Here is an 18633-nt window from a genome sequence, read left to right as displayed (position 1 = left end):
CAGGGGCCACTATGGGGGATAATACTGTGTGCAGGGGCCACTATGGGGATAATAGTGTGTGCAGGAGCCACTATGGGGTATAATACTGTGTGCAGGGGCCACTATGGGGCATAATACTGTGTGCAGGGGCCACTATGGGACATAATACTGTGTGCAGGGGCCACTATGGGGCATAATACTGTGTGCAGGGGCCACTATGGGGCATAATACTGTGTGTAGGGGCCACTATGGGACATAATACTGTGTGCAGGGGCCACTATGGGGCATAATACTGTGTGTAGGGGCCACTATGGGACATAATACTGTGTGCAGGGGCCACTATGGGACATAATACTGTGTGCAGGGGCCACTATGGGGTATAATACTGTATGCAGGGGCCACTAAGGGACATAATACTGTATGCAGGGGCCACTATGGGACATAATACTGTGTGCAGGGGCCACTATGGGGTATAATACTGTGTGCAGGGGCCACTAAGGGACATAATACTGTATGCAGGGGCCACTATGGGACATAATACTGTGTGCAGGGGCCACTATGGGGGATAATACTGTGTGCAAGGGCCACTATGGAACATAATACTGTGTGCAGGGGCCACTAAGGGGCATAATACTGTGTGCAGGGGCCACTAAGGGGCATAATACTGTGTGCAGGGGCCACTATGGGGGATAATACTGTGTGCAGGGGCCACTATGGGGCATAATACTGTGTGCAGGGGCCACTATGGGGCATAATACTGTGTGCAGGGGCCACTATGGGACATAATACTGTGTGCAGGGGCCACTATGGGGCATAATACTGTGTGTAGGGGCCACTATGGGACATAATACTGTGTGTAGGGGCCACTATGGGACATAATACTGTGTGCAGGGGCCACTATGGGGCATAATACTGTGTGTAGGGGCCACTATGGGACATAATACTGTGTGCAGGGGCCACTATGGGACATAATACTGTGTGTAGGGGCCACTATGGGACATTATTCTGTGTGCAGGGGCCACTATGGGGGATAATACTGTGTGCAGGGGCCACTATGGGGTATAATACTGTGTGCAGGGGCCACTAAGGGACATAATACTGTATGCAGGGGCCACTATGGGACATAATACTGTGTCCAGGGGCCACTATGGGGTATAATACTGTGTGCAGGGGCCACTAAGGGACATAATACTGTGTGCAAGGGCCACTATGGGACATAATACTGTGTGCAGGGGCCACTATGGGACATAATACTGTGTGCAGGGGCCACTATGGGACATAATACTGTGTGCAAGGGCCACTATGGCACATAATACTGTGTGCAGGGGCCACTATGGGACATAATACTGTGTGCAGGGGCCACTATGGGACATAATACTGTGTGCAGGGGCCACTATGGGGCATAATACTGTGTGTAGGGGCCACTATGGGACATAATACTGTGTGCAGGGGCCACTATGGGACATAATACTGTGTGCAGGGGCCACTATGGGGCATAATACTGTGTGTAGGGGCCACTATGGGACATAATACTGTGTGCAGGGGCCACTATGAGGCATAATACTGTGTGCAGGGGCCACTATGGGACATAATACTGTGTGCAGGGGCCACTATGGGGCATAATACTGTGTGTAGGGGCCACTATGGGACATAATACTGTGTGTAGGGGCCACTATGGGACATAATACTGTGTGCAGGGGCCACTATGGGGCATAATACTGTGTGTAGGGGCCACTATGGGACATAATACTGTGTGCAGGGGCCACTATGGGACATAATACTGTGTGCAGGGGCCACTATGGGGGATAATACTGTGTGCAGGGGCCACTAAGGGACATAATACTGTATGCAGGGGCCACTATGGGACATAATACTGTATGCAGGGGCCACTATGGGACATAATACTGTGTGCAGGGGCCACTATGGGACATAATACTGTGTGCAGGGGCCACTATGGGGTATAATACTGTGTGCAGGGGCCACTAAGGGACATAATACTGTATGCAGGGGCCACTATGGGACATAATGCTGTGTGCAGGGGCCACTATGGGGTATAATACTGTGTGCAGGGGCCACTAAGGGACATAATACTGTATGCAGGGGCCACTATGGGACATAATACTGTGTGCAGGGGCCACTATGGGGGATAATACTGTGTGCAAGGGCCACTATGGGACATAATACTGTGTGCAGGGGCCACTATGGGGCATAATACTGTGTGCAGGGACCACTATGGGACATAATACTGTGTGCAGGGGCCACTATGGGACATAATACTGTATGCAGGGGCCACTATGGGGCATAATACTGTGTGCAGGGGCCACTATGGGGGATAATACTGTGTGCAGGGGCCACTATGGGACATAATACTGAGTGCAGGGGCCACTATGGGGCATAATACTGTGTACAGGGGCCACTATGGGGGATAATACTGTGTGCAGGGGCCACTATGGGGCATAATACTGTATGCAGGGGTCACTATGGGACATAATACTGTGTGCAGGGGCCACTATGGGGGATAATACTGTGTGCAGGGGCCACTATGGGGCATAATACTGTGTGTAGGGGCCACTATGGGGGATAATACTGTGTGCAGGGGCCACTATGGGGGATAATACTGTGTGCAGGGGCCACTATGGGGCATAATACTGTGTGTAGGGGCCACTATGGGACATAATACTGTGTGCAGGGGCCACTATGGGACATAATACTGTCTGCAGGGGCCACTATGGGACATAATACTGTGTGCAGGGGCCACTATGGGGTACAATACTGTGTACTGGGGCCACTATGGGACATAATACTGTGTGCAGGGGCCACTATGGGGGGGGGGGTGTCACTTAAGCCTATCAGAAAACACATTTCAAATGGTCTTAGGAACAGAGATACCGCTCCCATACCTCTCAACCTTCCCGAATTCCGGGTCATGTGCCGCAGTCTCGGTCAGTGGGAGGTATGCCCCGGATTCAACTCGTCTGCATCCGCATAGGATATAGATGAGTTGAATACAGTGATGAAACAGGAGCGCACAGCCCCCACCTCACCTCCCTATGTGCTCTGGGAGCTGTAGGCGCAGTGTGATGATGTCACTTACATTGCGCCTGTAGCTCCCAGGACAAGAGACTGCAGACTGCGCAGCCGGGGAGAGAGGAGGGGGAGGAGCAGTAGTTATGGTAAACGTTTGCAGCTCTAGACTGACATGACGGGGGACAATATATTGGGGGGCATATAAGGAGGACATTAAACTTTGGGGGCAGGTAGAGGGGGCAATAAACTATGGGGACAGACGGAGATGGGGGGGGGACATTAAACTGGGGCAGCAACAACATGAAGTAGCAATAAAGGTAATTTTATGGTTGGGGGGTCTCCACAACACCAGGAGTTGTATGGAAGGGTTGAGCCCCCTGCCTTAAGGGTTTGCTCTGGCTTTCTCCAGCAGATTTGTCCCTCTTTGTGTCCTCGGGCCCAGCACTAACTGTTACGGGGCCCTGTAGTCGCCACGGACTGTTCACAAACTCGGTCCACGCTTACACAATAATAACATCTCCGCCTCAGAGTCGCCCTGCCAATACTAAAAACTATGTCTCCTCGATAGGAGCCATGATGCGTGAGCCATTTTCCTAAGACTCCATTCATCTCCGACTTCAGTAATATGGCGGCCGTCCCTATACGCACGGGGGACTTCCCTACCTATAGATTTGACTACGTATTTTCCTAAGCACGTGACACGCAAAACAGCGATAAGAGACAACCAATCCGAGCGCTCCTACAAAGATTGACACGTACGCTGACGAATCAAATTGAAGACCCCCGGCATGTGACTCTCCAAAGTCGGGCGGGGTTATCTGTGAGTGACAGGGCATTCAGCCAGTCGTGTAACCGTTATCTGGGAGCAGCCTATAGGAAGCGGAGGGGGGCGGAGCTATAGAGCATAGGAGGAAGTGGTCGGGAGTGTTCGCAGCGGACATGGTGGGTGATGATCATTTGTTATTAAGAATGGCCAGTAAAGAGTACAGTACTTACCTGGGCGGGTGGATAGCGGGGTGCACGGTACGAATGCTCGCTGGGCTTTTCTAGGGGGTCATAACCGTTCATTGGTAGCCATTGCCGTGGTCGTCACCCAGCTTTCTATAGCCACTGGGTGTCTTTTATGACTAAATAGTCAATCCCACCCCGGCTCCTCGTTATACAGTGCGCTGACTTGGCCGTGTCAGTCTTCACTGCAGATTAGACATTGTATTCATGAAGCAGAGGGCTCTGGCTGAACAAGACAAGGCCCCTAACCTGATGTCTGTTTGTTTCTTAGACGTCCACCCTGACTCAGGGTCTGGAGCGGATCCCGGATCAGTTGGGCTACCTGGTGATGAGCGAGGATGGCGTGCTGGCGGTAAGTATGGCGGCAGAAATTGGGGTCATCGGTTAAGGTCAGACCTTGGCGTGTTTTTTTTAATCCACTCGTGTCCTCAGAGCGCGGGCGACCTGGAGAACGACGAGCAATTGGCCGGCGTGATCAGAGAGATGGTGACCACCGCCTGCGGCTTCCAAGGCCTCGGGGATCAGATACCCTTCAAGCGGATGAGCAGTGAGTCACGTGTGATGTCTTAAAGGGGCGGTAGAGAATAATAGCTTGTATAGGAGGGCCTTAAAGGGATTTATGTTACCTTCATGCACCAGTTATGTTTTGCTTTCTTACCTGGGGAGATCGGGACTGAGATCATGTGATCAGAATCCTTATCTGGGTTGTCCCGACTCCTCCACTTTCTCCCGTTTTCACAGTTAGTGACCTGTGCCATGTTGGCCGGGTGACTCGGGCTCGAATCCAGCGATCGGGCATAAAAAATAAATCTCTGGTGCATATAAGTAAGCTAAATCTCCCCAGACAAGCCCTTTAAGTAGGGGCGTGGCTAATATAACCTGATCTCCATCTTGTCTCCTCCCCCGCAGTTGTCTTCGGGGAACACTCCTTCCTCGTCACCGTCTCTGGCCAGAAGATCTACGTGCTGAAGCGTCAGAACGTGGTGCGGGAGCCGATCAGCGTGTAGCAGCCATTGTTGGACTTTTTTTTCTGATTTGTATAGAATGAAGTAAATTCTGGGGGTTCGTCCGGGATGGCTCCTCCCCTGAAGATTATTCTGTTTACTGTGCTTTATATATAAAGTTTTATTAAAAGCTCAAGGATTAATCCAGTAAGTTAAACCCTTACCAGCCTGTCTCTGTACCTATGGTGTCTCTTACTACATTTTACAGCTGAGGGTTTGTTACAATTGCATCCAGGCTAGATCTATTTTTCACGTTGCTCCAAGAACTGGTTGCAGCGCCACCCTTTGCCATGGGTGGCATCTGGTGTTACAGCTCAGTGCTGTTGAACTGAATGGGTTAGGCTTATTAATTGAATACTAACCACAGCGCCATGTTTTGTACAGTGGCCATGCTTGGTATTGCAACTCAGCCCCATTCACTTGAACATTCAAGTGCTGCCCTCTAGCGGGCAGGAATCATGCAAAATGCAGAAATGGTTGTACACAAGGCTGAAAAACATGGCTGCCAGAACCTTTGTAAATAACTGGGATGGGGCATTTCGGGCAGGCAGGATAGCGGCCATGACCCTTGACCTGTAATGTGACCTTTGCCTATTTAAAGGGCTGTTCCTATCTGATAAAGTGATGGCTACAGTGGTAGGATACGGCTGGAGGGATCTGATCTCTTTTTGAGAACGAAGGGGCTACAGTGCTAGGCCCCATTCAAGTGTATGGCTGCAGTTCTTCAAGGGGTGTTCTGGGATTCGACATTCGGATAGATCATCCATATGTGATGGGTGAGGTGGGGGTGACACTTGGGATCCTACAGCTGCTTGTGCTGATGATATCACATGGTACAGCAGTGGCTCAGTCCCATTCAAGTGTAATACCATGCACAGCCACTGGACTATGTGCAACTATGGACTTTTTTCTGATTTATATAGGATGAAGTAAATTCTGGGGGTTCGTCCGGGATGGCTCCTCCCCTGAAGATTATTCTGTTTACTGTGCTTTATATATAAAGTTTTATTAAAAGCTCAAGGATTAATCCAGTAAGTTAAACCCTTACCAGCCTGTCTCTGTACCTATGGTGTCTCAAATCTGAACACTAAGACCTCCCTCAATCAGCTGACCCAGCACTAATTAAAGGGGTTGTCCAGGACTGATACAGTGATATCACCTCCACTGGTCACATGACCATGATGCAGCTCAGTCCCATTTAATTGAACGGGGCTAAGCTGCCATACCATGTGCTGCCACCGTACAATGTACGGTGCTGTGGTTAATTGTGGCAATCAATATCCTAGTACAGGACAACCCCTTTAAATCCACGAAAATCCCTTTAAATGGAAACACAATGCTGAATTGGGGCAGTGCCCGCTTTATTCTCACCCTTGCCCGGGGGGGGTCCTACAGATTAAAAAAAATCGTGACAATGTCCCGTCCCACTAATGCTGCAGGGCGCGCTATAAATCGGAGGCGCAGGCGTTGGGGGTGGAGTCGAGTTCTGTATTTCGTTTGTTCAAAATAAATTATAAAACGCATAAAATAAGAAGGTAAAGTGCCACAAATAAAAGATAAAAACTTCCAGTGTGAACGGTCGCCGAAGGGGCACAGAAAGCACTCAAGTATTGGCAGGAATGTTTGGGGGGGCGGTAAGTGCAATTGAGGGGGAGGGGAGCAGGGGGATCACCCTAACATATTGGCAAGTAACTAATGGAACACGTGAATCCCCCCCCCCATATGGTATGTTCCAGGGCTCTTAAAGGGGAACACCACCCAAAACTAGAATTTCGCTTTGGGCGGAGTTACCAATTTCTCCTTCTTCCAATCCAAGCCCGGACCCCTGAGACCAGGAGAGCCCTGCGGACAAAGCTGTAAGGCAGTGACGGGGGCAGGGCTGTGGTCTGACAACCCCAAAGTAAAGACCCCCCTGATCTCAGACGTGGACTGGTTAGAAGGTGTAGGGAAGGGAGGGAACTCCCTGTCTAGCCAAAGTCTACAGTGTAAGTAGAGTTCCCCTTTAATGTATATTCCAGTGATGACCTTTAACCTGCAATGTCACATGACACAACTGGTGTTCAGTCTTTTCTCCTCTCATTATGTTTTTGGTCCATTCTATGTAAATGCAAAGGGAACAGCGATCCCTACTGTCTGCGGTATCCAGTGTATGTCACTGAAACCTACTTTCACAATTTCCAGTGTAAAAAGCATCTCACCAACTGAAGCGTGCAGTGTAGGGAGCGTCAGCCCTTCCACCTGAAGCGTACAGTGCAGGGAGCGTCAGCCCTTCCACCTGCAGGGTAGGGAGCGTCAGCCCTTCCACCTGAAGCGTGCAGTGTAGGGAGCGTCAACCCTTCCACCTGAAGCGTGCAGTGTAGGGAGCGTCAGCCCTTCCACCTGAAGCGTGCAGTGTAGGGAGCGTCAGCCCTTCCACCTGCAGGGTAGGGAGCGTCAGCCCTTTCACCTGCAGTGTAGGGAGCGTCAGCCCTTCCACCTGAAGCGTGCAGTGTAGGGAGCGTCAGCCCTTCCACCTGAAGCGTGCAGTGTAGGGAGCGTCAGCCCTTCCACCTGCAGGGTAGGGAGCGTCAGCCCTTTCACCTGCAGTGTAGGGAGCGTCAGCCCTTCCACCTGCGGCGTCCAGTGTAGGGAGCGTCAGCCCTTCCACCTGCGGCGTCCAGTGCAGGGAGCGTCAGCCCTTCCACCTGCGGCGTGCAGTGTAGGGAGCGTCAGCCCTTCCACCTGCGGCGTCCAGTGTAGGGAGCGTCAGCCCTTCCACCTGCGGCGTCCAGTGCAGGGAGCGTCAGCCCTTCCACCTGCGGCGTGCAGTGTAGGGAGCGTCAGCCCTTCCACCTGCGGCGTGCAGTGTAGGGAGCGTCAGCCCTTCCACCTGCGGCGTGCAGTGTAGGGAGCGTCAGCCCTTCCACCTGCGGCGTCCAGTGCAGGGAGCGTCAGCCCTTCCACCTGCGGCGTGCAGTGCAGGGAGCGTCAGCCCTTCCACCTGCGGCGTGCAGTGTAGGGAGCGTCAGCCCTTCCACCTGCGGCGTGCAGTGTAGGGAGCGTCAGCCCTTCCACCTGCGGCGTGCAGTGTAGGGAGCGTCAGCCCTTCCACCTGCGGCGTGCAGTGTAGGGAGCGTCAGCCCTTCCACCTGCGGCGTGCAGTGTAGGGAGCGTCAGCCCTTCCACCTGCGGCGTGCAGTGTAGGGAGCGTCAGCCCTTCCACCTGCGGCGTGCAGTGTAGGGAGCGTCAGCCCTTCCACCTGCGGCGTGCAGTGCAGGGAGCGTCAGCCCTTCCACCTGCGGCGTCCAGTGCAGGGAGCGTCAGCCCTTCCACCTGCGGCGTGCAGTGTAGGGAGCGTCAGCCCTTCCACCTGCGGCGTGCAGTGTAGGGAGCGTCAGCCCTTCCACCTGCGGCGTGCAGTGTAGGGAGCGTCAGCCCTTCCACCTGCGGCGTGCAGTGTAGGGAGCGTCAGCCCTTCCACCTGCGGCGTGCAGTGTAGGGAGCGTCAGCCCTTCCACCTGAAGCGTGCAGTGCAGGGAGCGTCAGCCCTTCCACCTGCGGCGTCCAGTGTAGGGAGCGTCAGCCCTTCCACCTGCGGCGTCCAGTGCAGGGAGCGTCAGCCCTTCCACCTGCGGCGTGCAGTGTAGGGAGCGTCAGCCCTTCCACCTGCGGCGTCCAGTGCAGGGAGTGTCAGCCCTTCCACCTGCGGCGTGCAGTGTAGGGAGCGTCAGCCCTTCCACCTGCGGCGTGCAGTGTAGGGAGCATCAGCCCTTCCACCTGCGGCGTGCAGTGTAGGGAGCGTCAGCCCTTCCACCTGAAGCGTGCAGTGCAGGGAGCGTCAGCCCTTCCACCTGCAGCGTCCAGTGGAGGGAGCATTAGTTTCTCCCCACTGCAGTACCTTGTGCATGGAGCTTTCCCTGCAGTGTCCAGTAGAGGGCGCACTAGTCTGACTAGGCCTACAGGTATGAATACTGGCATTGATCTAAGCAGACACTCCTATAAAACCCTTGTGACCTCCAGTGACCTCCGGGGGTCGCGGCCTATTAGTATAACAGCAGTGAGGACTCCCCATTACACTAATTCTTTGGCACTGGAAGATCCTCCCACATGACTAAGTGTACCGTACAAAAACAAAGGCACCCTATGGGGGAGGGGGCCCAGCTTACTAACTTTCCCCCAGGTTGTCTTCTGACACGTCCCTTTAAGTGGCGGACCCTGACAGCGCTCCATCCACTCCCCCCCCCCCCCCAACAAATCAGGTGGAGATTCCCTTTAAAAATAGCTTACCTATTACTAAGCACTCTGCCACCTAGTGGCCACTTATTGCTAATAGGCTCCATGTCTGAGGACCTGATGCTCCGGTACTTGTAATATCCTATGTACCAGATGGACTAAAACCTGCGTACCCGCCCCTCCCCCCGGGGTCAAAGCGTACCGCATAACTAATGCTAAAATAGACAAGTATGGAGCGCCCGCACAACTCAGAGCTGCTGAAGTGCAGTGCAACACAGCAAGCAGCAGGTAACCAGAGGTGCAGTGCAGCACAGCAACCAGCAGGTGACCAAGCAGAGGTGCAGTGCAACACAGCAGGTGACCATACACAGGTGCAGTTCTGCACAACAACCAGCAGGTGACCAAGCAGAGGTGCAGTGTGGCACAACAACCAGCAGGTGACCATACACAGGTGCAGTGCAGCACAGCAACCAGCAGGTGACCAAGCAGAGGTGCAGTGCAGCACAGCAACCAGCAGGTGACCAAGCAGAGGTGCAGTGCGGCACAGCAACCAGCAGTTAAAGCTGCACACTCCAAGCTACCCCGCCCCGCCTGAATACTCTGCAGGCACATTCCTGGCCGTCCACAATCTGACGTCTCCACAATTTTGGCATTTGATCAGATACACAGAATAACCTGAATTTCCCGTTGCTGCCGCTTGTACCTATTAAAATAAAACCTGACCTGTAATATTATATAAAAAGGAGCGTCCCTGCCATAAGTGCTCGCCTATGGTGCTGGGCAGCGCCCCCTATTGTCCCACATGGAGGGTTCCAGTGTATATACTGACAGTAACGTGTAAACCGGCTTTTGTATGGGAATTACTTATGGAGTGGACCCGCAGCTCAGGGTCATGTGCAAAATGAGGGCGATCCTGGGTGAGTGCAAGTGCCGGGGGTCTGAAATGTATCAATTAAAATAAAAACCAGCAAAAAAATGTAAACATAAAAAATCCTGAATGTCCGGAAGAGATGGCGCGGAAAACGGCAGGATACAGTACGTTATGCCATCGTTTCCAGGCATCACAAGGAGGGAATTTCACCCCAGTAGTACATTTAGCCCATCCCAACCCTATTCTTTGGGCCCTTGTCCCGCCCACACGGGCAGGGCTCACTCGCACTTCCTGCACACACGGGCAGGGCTCGCTCACACGTCACATCCACATGTGCAGGGCTCACTTGCACTTCCCGCCCACATGGGGAGGACTCACTCGCACTTCATGCTCACACGGGCAGGACTCACTCGCACTACCTGCTCACACGAGCAGGGGTCAATCACACTTCCCGCCCATATGGGCAGGGCTTACTCGCACTTCCTGCGCACACGGGCAGTGCTGACTCGCACTTCTCACCCACACGGGCAGGACTCACCTGCACTTCCTGCTCACACGGGCAGGGTTCACTCACACTTCCCGCTCACACGGGCAGGGCTCACTCGCACTTCCTGCTCACACGGGCAGGGCTCACTCGCAATACCTGCTCACACGAGCAGGGTTCACTCACACTTCCTGCCCACACGGGCAGAGTTCAATCACACTTCCTGCCCATATAGGCAGGGCTCACTCGCACTTCTTGCCCACACGGGCAGGACTCACTTGCACTTCCTGCTCACAAGGGCAGGGTTCACTCATACGGGCAGGGCTCACTCGCACTTCCTGCCCACACGAGCAGGGCTCACTCACAATTCTCCAACCACGTAGCCTGCTTGGTTCCAGATCCCTCCCCTGTAGTTCCCCGACCAGCACAGGCTGCATTTGGCCCCATTACCCATCTCATAGGGCTACGTCCGGCTCCGCACAGCCCCTCACTATAGGCTGAAACCCCCATCCAGCAGAGTCTATTTGGCTCCGGCTCTTGGTGGCCCTTTAATCCCCATCCAGGATTTGGCTGAATCTCCAAGCTGCTTGGTCCACACATCCCAGACTTTTTTTGGCTTCCCCTTCCACATTCAGGTAGGCAGGGGGGCGCAGCTCCTCCTTGACGTTGTTGGGGACTGTGGGAGGGGTCACTGGACCGGATTCACCACCAGGACTTTGCATTGGCGTTTTGCAATTTTATCCAGAGAAAGAGCAGCTCGCTCGGGGGGCAGGTACAGAGGTCGACCCAAGGGGGATCCCACAGGCGGGGTTATGGCGCGCCTCTCCATCACACTTCCAGTTCTGAAAGGGGAGAACAAAACGTAAGGCACAAAGGCTGCCACCATCTGCCTCCTGCTCCACCCTAGTACACCATCCCCTCCCCCCCCCCAGTACACTCCAGAAAAATAGTCCACCGATTCTACAACTCTTACTGCAATTTACAGCTCCTCCTGTCACTTGCAGTACCACTTTTAAACACTGCCTGCTTTAAAGATCTGCCACAGAGAACAATGCAACAGCGCCCCCAGCTCAGTACAGCTGGAAATAACGACCCAGATGTTACTATCCAGGAGTGTCTCTTACCTGATGAGCTGTCCACGAGGAGGCTGCTGGTGAGAGAAGGACTGCGACCTCCCTAGAGCACCCCCTTGCTGCTGTCTCTCTAGATCCCTCAAGGCAGGACTGCTGGGACTACTCCGACGTGAGACGGGACGAGCGTCCGGAGGGGCCTGAGACACACTGGCCGTGAACTGCAGCTTCAGCTTCATGTGCTGGGAGAGCTGCGGGGATGACAGTGTAGTGTGTGAGTGGTGACACCAGGGGGCGCCAGATTATTTTATATAAGTGTCAGGGTGTCACTGCTCTGTACCCCGAGTGTCAGCCTGTCACTGCTCTGTACCCCGAGTGTCAGCGTGTCACTGCTCTGTACCCCGAGTGTCAGCGTGTCACTATTCTGTACCCCGAGTGTCAGCGTGTCACTGCTCTGTACCCCGAGTGTCAGCGTGTCACTATTCTGTACCCCGAGTGTCAGCGTGTCACTATTCTGTACCCCGAGTGTCAGCGTGTCACTGCTCTGTACCCCGAGTGTCAGCGTGTCACTATTCTGTACCCCGAGTGTCAGCGTGTCATTACTCTGTACCCCGAGTGTCAGCGTGTCACTATTCTGTACCCCGAGTGTCAGCGTGTCATTACTCTGTACCCCGAGTGTCAGCCTGTCACTGCTCTGTACCCCGAGTGTCAGCGTGTCACTGCTCTGTACCCCGAGTGTCAGCGTGTCACTGCTCTGTACCCCGAGTGTCAGCGTGTCACTGCTCTGTACCCCGAGTGTCAGCGTGTCACTGCTCTGTACCCCGAGTGTCAGCGTGTCACTATTCTGTACCCCGAGTGTCAGCGTGTCACTGCTCTGTACCCCGAGTGTCAGCGTGTCACTATTCTGTACCCCGAGTGTCAGCGTGTCACTATTCTGTACCCCGAGTGTCAGCGTGTCACTATTCTGTACCCCGAGTGTCAGCGTGTCATTACTCTGTACCCCGAGTGTCAGCCTGTCATTACTCTGTACCCCGAGTGTCAGCGTGTCATTACTCTGTACCCCGAGTGTCAGCCTGTCATTACTCTGTACCCCGAGTGTCAGCCTGTCATTACTCTGTACCCCGAGTGTCAGTGTGTCACTACTCTGTAGTCATTAACCTGTACCCCAGTTGTCAGCGTGTCATTGTCTTGTACCCCAAATATAAGGGCTGCTGGTTTGTTGGGTCCAGTTGTCACTTCTCTGCTGCACCTAGGACACTTCTCACCTCAAACAGTCCGGCTTTTAGCGCCATGAATGTGACGCCGATGGTCACGGAGCTTCCTTTCCTACAGAAGCCCAGACTGTTTATTGGGGTGTAACACACGACAGCCTCCTGCGCTGCTTGGGTCAGCCTCCGCTCCTCTTCTGACAGACACCTGCCTGTGAGGAGAATACGGCACATTACATGAGGCTCCCTCCCCTCCCTAGTACTAGCCACCCCCACCTTGTACAATACTCACCAGCCGCTGTCATGTTGGTATCTGGGGTCCAGACCAGCCGCACAGCTAAGAAGTCCTGCAGGTCGTTCAGCAGAGTATAGGTGACCCGAAATGGAGTGTGCGCCTGTACCGGTGAGTCACAGCGTGCCGTCATCACAAACCGCGGCCTCTCCAGGCGAATACTAGGGAGCCTGCAATGGAAAGAAGCCATGAGGACCTGGAGGAGTTACTGCTGGCGCCATCTATAGGCACCTGCAGGTATCAGGCTGACTTACTTGTAATGGGTGTATATTCCAGATGTAAATGGCAGCTTTGGGGTGGACCAATGAATGATAGCAATTAAAGGAACCTCCAAACCCTGAGGAGCAAGAAGAAGACGGTGATGTCCAGCAGACTAGTTATTTTTAAAGTGCTTTACACTGCAGCTCTGCTCCATTACATCATACATGCCATTCACAGTGTCACAGTGAATACTCGATGCACTGTGGCTCACCTCTTTGGCATCCTCAGGGGGGCGCTCTCCTGTCTGCAGCTGGAATAGGAAGTTGTGCTCCTCCAGGGAGCAGAGCATGCTGGGTAACTGGGACGAGCAGCTGTGCAGGCGTAGGAAGGAAGCCATACTGACATCTCCAGACTGGTGACTGGACGGAGAGAAGAGGACACCTTATGGAGGGAGGGCAAACGGGTGGCATAGGAGACAGGGCACACGGTACCATCACACCCTCTTACCAGACATTGTCCACAAGGAGCACGGACCCGTCGGGCATGACGGGCAGGTAACTGGCATTGAAGTTGGGGAGTATCCGCACGTCCCGAATACAGAGTTCATCCTGAGAGGAGGTGTTCAGCACTGAGAGGGAGAAAGATGGGGTGAGGGTGGAGGTACGACCCTGACACTCACCTTCACTGTCCCCCGCATCTCCGCCATCTCACCTTTCAGAGCTGTGAGGTGTTTCCCGGACACGTTGATCTGACGGCACCTGAGGGTGGGAGGTGGGAGCACGGTGAGGAGAGTACTCACTGCGAGAGAGAAGAGAGGTCAGTCAGGAGGAAGGGAGGGGGCGCTAATGTTATCACAGAAAACTACAGGAGGCAGGAGCTGGGTGGGGAGGAGGAAGAACCAGACATGGAAGGAGAAGGTGGAAGAAGATTGAATGGGGAAGAACCAGAACATGGAAGGAGAAGGTGGAAGAAAATGGACTGAAGACATAGAACGAGGAAGAGAAGGAAGAACCAGATTAGGACGTAGAAGGAGGAGGATGAACCAGACATGGAAGGAGGAGGTGAAAGAAAATGGACGGAAGAAGAACCAGACATAGAATGAGGAAGAGAAGGAAGAACCAGATTAGGATGTAGATGGAGGAGAAAGAACCAGACATGGAAGGAGGAGGTGGAAGAATATGGAATAAGGAAGAGGAGGAAGAAACAGAACAGGACATGGAAGGAGGAGGAAGAATAAGACAGGAAAGGAGCAATATGAGAAGGAATATTTGCAGACATGGAAGGAGGGAGAACAAGATGTGGAAGGAGGAAGAAGAAAAAAAAAAAGTGGAAGGAAAAGCAAAATCGAGACATGGAAAGAGATGGAGGAGGAAGAATACGACATAGAAGGAGGTTGTGGAAGAATATGGAATAAGGAAGAGGTGGAAGAAACAAAACAGGACATGGAAGGAGACAGAAGAACCAGATATGGAAGGAGGTTGTGGAAGAAGATTGAATGAGGAAGAACAAGAACAGAACATGGAAGGAGAAGGTGGAAGAAAATGGACTGAAGACATAGAATGAGGAAGAGAAGGAAGAACCAGACATGGAAGGAGGAGGTGGAAGAATATGGAAGAAGGAAGAGGTGGAAGAAACATGGACGTGGAAGGAGGTTGTGGAAGAATAAGACAGAAGAGAAGCAAGATGAGAAGGAATATTTGCAGACATGGAAGGAGGGAGAACAAGACGTGGAAGAACTAGATATGAGGGAGAAGATAGATAAGACAGAACGGACAAGGAAAATGGAGGAGAAATGGGAACAGGGAAGGAGGACCAGACGTGGAAAAGATGATGGAAGTAAGATACAGTAGAAGCAGACGAGTCTCTCAGCAGGAGTCTTTTGTCATGTTCTGCGCCCTCTGTGTAGTCATCTCTTCACCGATGCGGCGTTTTCAGTGACATGTATGTCTAATGTCTACTATTTGTTGCCTCTAATCTTCATGACATGTAATGGGGAGGTGTTTGGATCTGGTAGTAGATAAAAGAGCGCCCCTGTCACCATGTGACCATAAGAGGAAGTGCAGGAGACCACAGGAAACCTGCCGGTGACAGATAAGCTCCTCGCCCGCCCGCCCTCACCTCTCTGACATACATTACTGGCCTGATTATTCTGGCTTATGCTTTGGAGATGGGCGCAGTGTTCACAGGGTTGTAGTTAGCCCTGTCAGATTATTAAGTTTGGTATATTGTTTCCCCCCCCCCCCCCCATGTGTATTAGTAGGACCCCTTGAAGTCACCTTGAGCCTTGAAGGTCGCCTGCTCCTCCTTGAAGATTTGACCTGGAGTGGAGTTGAGCAGCAGGGAGCGATACCCCAGAGTCTTCACCCGAGACTGCTCGGAGTCCCTTTTCCAGACAGTGACCACAATCTGTGGGAGGGGAACACAAGAAAGGCCTCATCATGCACTGAGGGATCGTGACCACAAGGCGGCATCTGTCTAATGTACAAGCACATGCATATGCCCTTGTCCTGTTCTCACAGCTGAGGGGGAGTTACAATGTATCTAATTACAATGTAATCTTGTGTTTTAACAGAGAAACGTCCGACAGCGCCCCCTGCCTGCTGTCACCTGGCACTTACTTTAGCTTTGACAGTAGTGGGTGGCAGGCGATCCAGAGACACAGAAAGGGGGAAGATGACCTCATCGCAGGATACTACGGGGTCCGTGACAGGCGTCTGAAAGAAAGAGGGAAGAGGATGATGGAAATGACAGGTCAGATAGACATGGAGGTGATCGACTGGCAAAAGGGCGAGGGGAGAAGATGTGAGGGTCAGCAGATGGCAGCCAAGCATAGGCAACATTCTAGGAAAGGAGACGGGGCCAAGTGATAGGACTAGGACAGCAAAGTAACGGGGAAGGAGCAGAATAGTGATAGGCTACATGGGACAGATGGCGGGTGATGGGAGAAAGGGCAGGACTGGCAGAGTTACAGGGGACAGAATTGTAGCTGTATGGGGGCAGGTGACGGCGGATGGACAGACAGATAACGGGGTAGGAGTTGTGGTGTGACAGGTAACAGGATGGGAGGGGGTAGGAGCAACAGGGTGACGAGTAGAGGGTTGGACTGACAGAGTGGGAGTAGGCGGGATGCCAGGCGGGAGTATCGGGGGGACAGGTGATGGGGCTGACTGGCAGGAGGGATGACAGGTAGGTGTATCGGGGGTACAGATGATAGGGGCTGGACTGGTAGAGTGGGAGTAGGCGGGATGCCAGGTAGGAGTATCGGGAGGGGGGGGGGACTGGCAGGGTGACAGGTAGGAGTATCAGGGGGCTGGAGCAGAAGGTGATGGGTACAGTGTTGGGATGACAGGTAGGAGAAGGAGGGCTGACAGGTAAGAGCAGCAGGGGGACAGGTGATGGTTGCTGGACTGGTAGGGTTGGAGGGATGACAGGTAGGCGTATCGGGGGGACACATGATGGGGGCTGGACTGGCAGGATGACAGGGTAGGAGTAGGTGGGATGACAGGTAAGAGCAGCAGGGCTGGATTGGCAGGTAGGAGTATCAGGGGGTTGGAGCAGAAGGTGATGGGTACAGGTTGGGCTGACAGGTAGGAGCAGCAGGGGGACAGATGACTGGGCTGGACTGGCAGGGTGACAGGGTAGGATGACAGGTAGGAGCAGCAGGGGGACAGATGACTGGGCTGGACTGGCAGGATAGGAGCAGCAGGGGGACAGATGACTGGGCTGGACTGGCAGGATAGGAGCAGCAGGGGGACAGATGACTGGGCTGGACGGGCAGGATAGGAGCAGGAGGGCTGACAGGTAGGAGCAGGAGGGGACAGATGACTGGGCTGGACTGGCAGGGTGACAGGGTAGGATGACAGGTAGGCGTATCGGGGGTACAGGTGATGGGGCTGGACGGGCAGGGTGACCGGGCAGAAGGTGAGGGGTGCAGGGTATTGGGCTCCTGCCAGTCCCGGTGTCAGGGGTCGGCCCCTCACTCACCCCCGGCCCGGCGGGCTGCTGCTGGCTGAGGATGGCTCTGCACCCCCGGTACGCTCCGCCGCTCTCCCCGTCCTCCTCCTCCTCCAGCTCTTCTCCCGGGCACACACTGGCCAGGGCGGACAGAGAGGCCGCCAGCGGGGCCCACGAGCAATTCTCAGTCCCCGGGCTCTCCTGAGAGCTGTCCCCGCGGCAGCAGGCCTCCGGCCCCGCCCTGTCCTGGCTGACCTCCCCGCCACTCCGGAGCCGCAATACCAGCAAGAAGCGCAGCGTCTCTCCCAGGTAGAGGTGATTGCGGCGGGGAAGGGAGCGGTACCGGCCCGGGAGATCCGCCGGCAACACGGGACATGCCGGGAAGATCATCGAGTAATCGCACTGCGACTCCATGATGAGACCCCGGCAGGGGAGAGCGAGCGAGCGCCGAGTGATGGCGCCCAGCCCTGCAGTGCGCATGCGGAGTGCCGAGAGGGAGCGTCACCTAGCAACAGGCCTGATCAGTCGGCACTGACATGCTGTATCTAATCCCATCACGTGTCATACTATGGACTGTGTATCTAATCCCATCACGTGTCATACTATGGACTGTGTATCTAATCCCATCACGTGTCATACTATGGACTGTGTATCTAATCCCATCACGTGTCATACTATGGACTGTGTATCTAATCCCATCACGTGTCATACTATGGACTGTGTATCTAATCCCATCACGTGTCATACTATGGACTGTTGTATCTAATCCCATCACGTGTCATACTATGGACTGTTGTATCTAATCCCATCACGTGTCATACTATGGACTGTTGTATCTAATCCCATCACGTGTCATACTATGGACTGTTGTATCTAATCCCATCACGTGTGATACTATGGACTGTTGTATCTAATCCCATCACGTGTGATACTATGGACTGTGTATCTAATCCCATCACGTGTCATACTATGGACTGTTGTATCTAATCCCATCACGTGTCATACTATGGACTGTTGTATCTAATCCCATCACGTGTCATACTATGGACTGTTGTATCTAATCCCATCACGTGTCATACTATGGACTGTTGTATCTAATCCCATCACGTGTCATACTATGGACTGTTGTATCTAATCCCATCACGTGTGATACTATGGACTGTGTATCTAATCCCATCACGTGTCATACTATGGACTGTTGTATCTAATCCCATCACGTGTCATACTATGGACTGTGTATCTAATCCCATCACGTGTCATACTATGGACTGTGTATCTAATCCCATCACGTGTCATACTATGGACTGTGTATCTAATCCCAT

At 53.5% G+C, this 18633-nt stretch overlaps 2 protein-coding genes across 3 annotated transcripts; one reads left to right on the top strand and one right to left on the bottom strand.

Moving 5' to 3' along the window:
• Positions 1 to 3864: 3864 nt before the first annotated feature.
• On the top strand, positions 3865 to 5184 carry LAMTOR4 (late endosomal/lysosomal adaptor, MAPK and MTOR activator 4). Of its 2 annotated transcripts, none has more exons than XM_075276014.1 (4): positions 3865 to 3948; positions 4286 to 4366; positions 4447 to 4561; positions 4924 to 5184. In XM_075276014.1, the coding sequence occupies exons 1-4, from the start codon at positions 3946 to 3948 to the stop codon at positions 5019 to 5021; spliced, it is 297 nt and encodes a 98-aa protein (XP_075132115.1). In that variant the 5' UTR covers positions 3865 to 3945; the 3' UTR covers positions 5022 to 5184. The 2 variants fall into 2 exon arrangements, with proteins under 2 accessions (XP_075132115.1, XP_075132113.1); XM_075276012.1 differs by having other exon boundaries at positions 3918 to 4029.
• Positions 5185 to 8899: 3715 nt separating this feature from the next.
• TRAPPC14 (trafficking protein particle complex subunit 14) lies at positions 8900 to 17765 on the bottom strand. Its single transcript, XM_075272466.1, has 11 exons — positions 17342 to 17765; positions 15976 to 16071; positions 15634 to 15763; positions 14069 to 14155; positions 13865 to 13985; positions 13629 to 13776; positions 13411 to 13493; positions 13157 to 13326; positions 12922 to 13076; positions 11711 to 11907; positions 8900 to 11428 (listed from the first exon to the last, which is right to left on the bottom strand). Exons 1-11 carry the CDS (start codon positions 17723 to 17725, stop codon positions 11275 to 11277), a joined length of 1725 nt encoding a protein of 574 aa, XP_075128567.1. The 5' UTR covers positions 17726 to 17765; the 3' UTR covers positions 8900 to 11274.
• Positions 17766 to 18633: the final 868 nt, after the last annotated feature.

The sequence above is a fragment of the Leptodactylus fuscus genome, chromosome 5 (assembly GCF_031893055.1).
Source record: "Leptodactylus fuscus isolate aLepFus1 chromosome 5, aLepFus1.hap2, whole genome shotgun sequence".
Lineage (NCBI taxonomy): Eukaryota > Metazoa > Chordata > Amphibia > Anura > Leptodactylidae > Leptodactylus > Leptodactylus fuscus.
The sequence above is the reverse complement of the archived record's forward strand: the minus strand, read 5'-3'. Positions and strand labels throughout refer to the sequence as shown.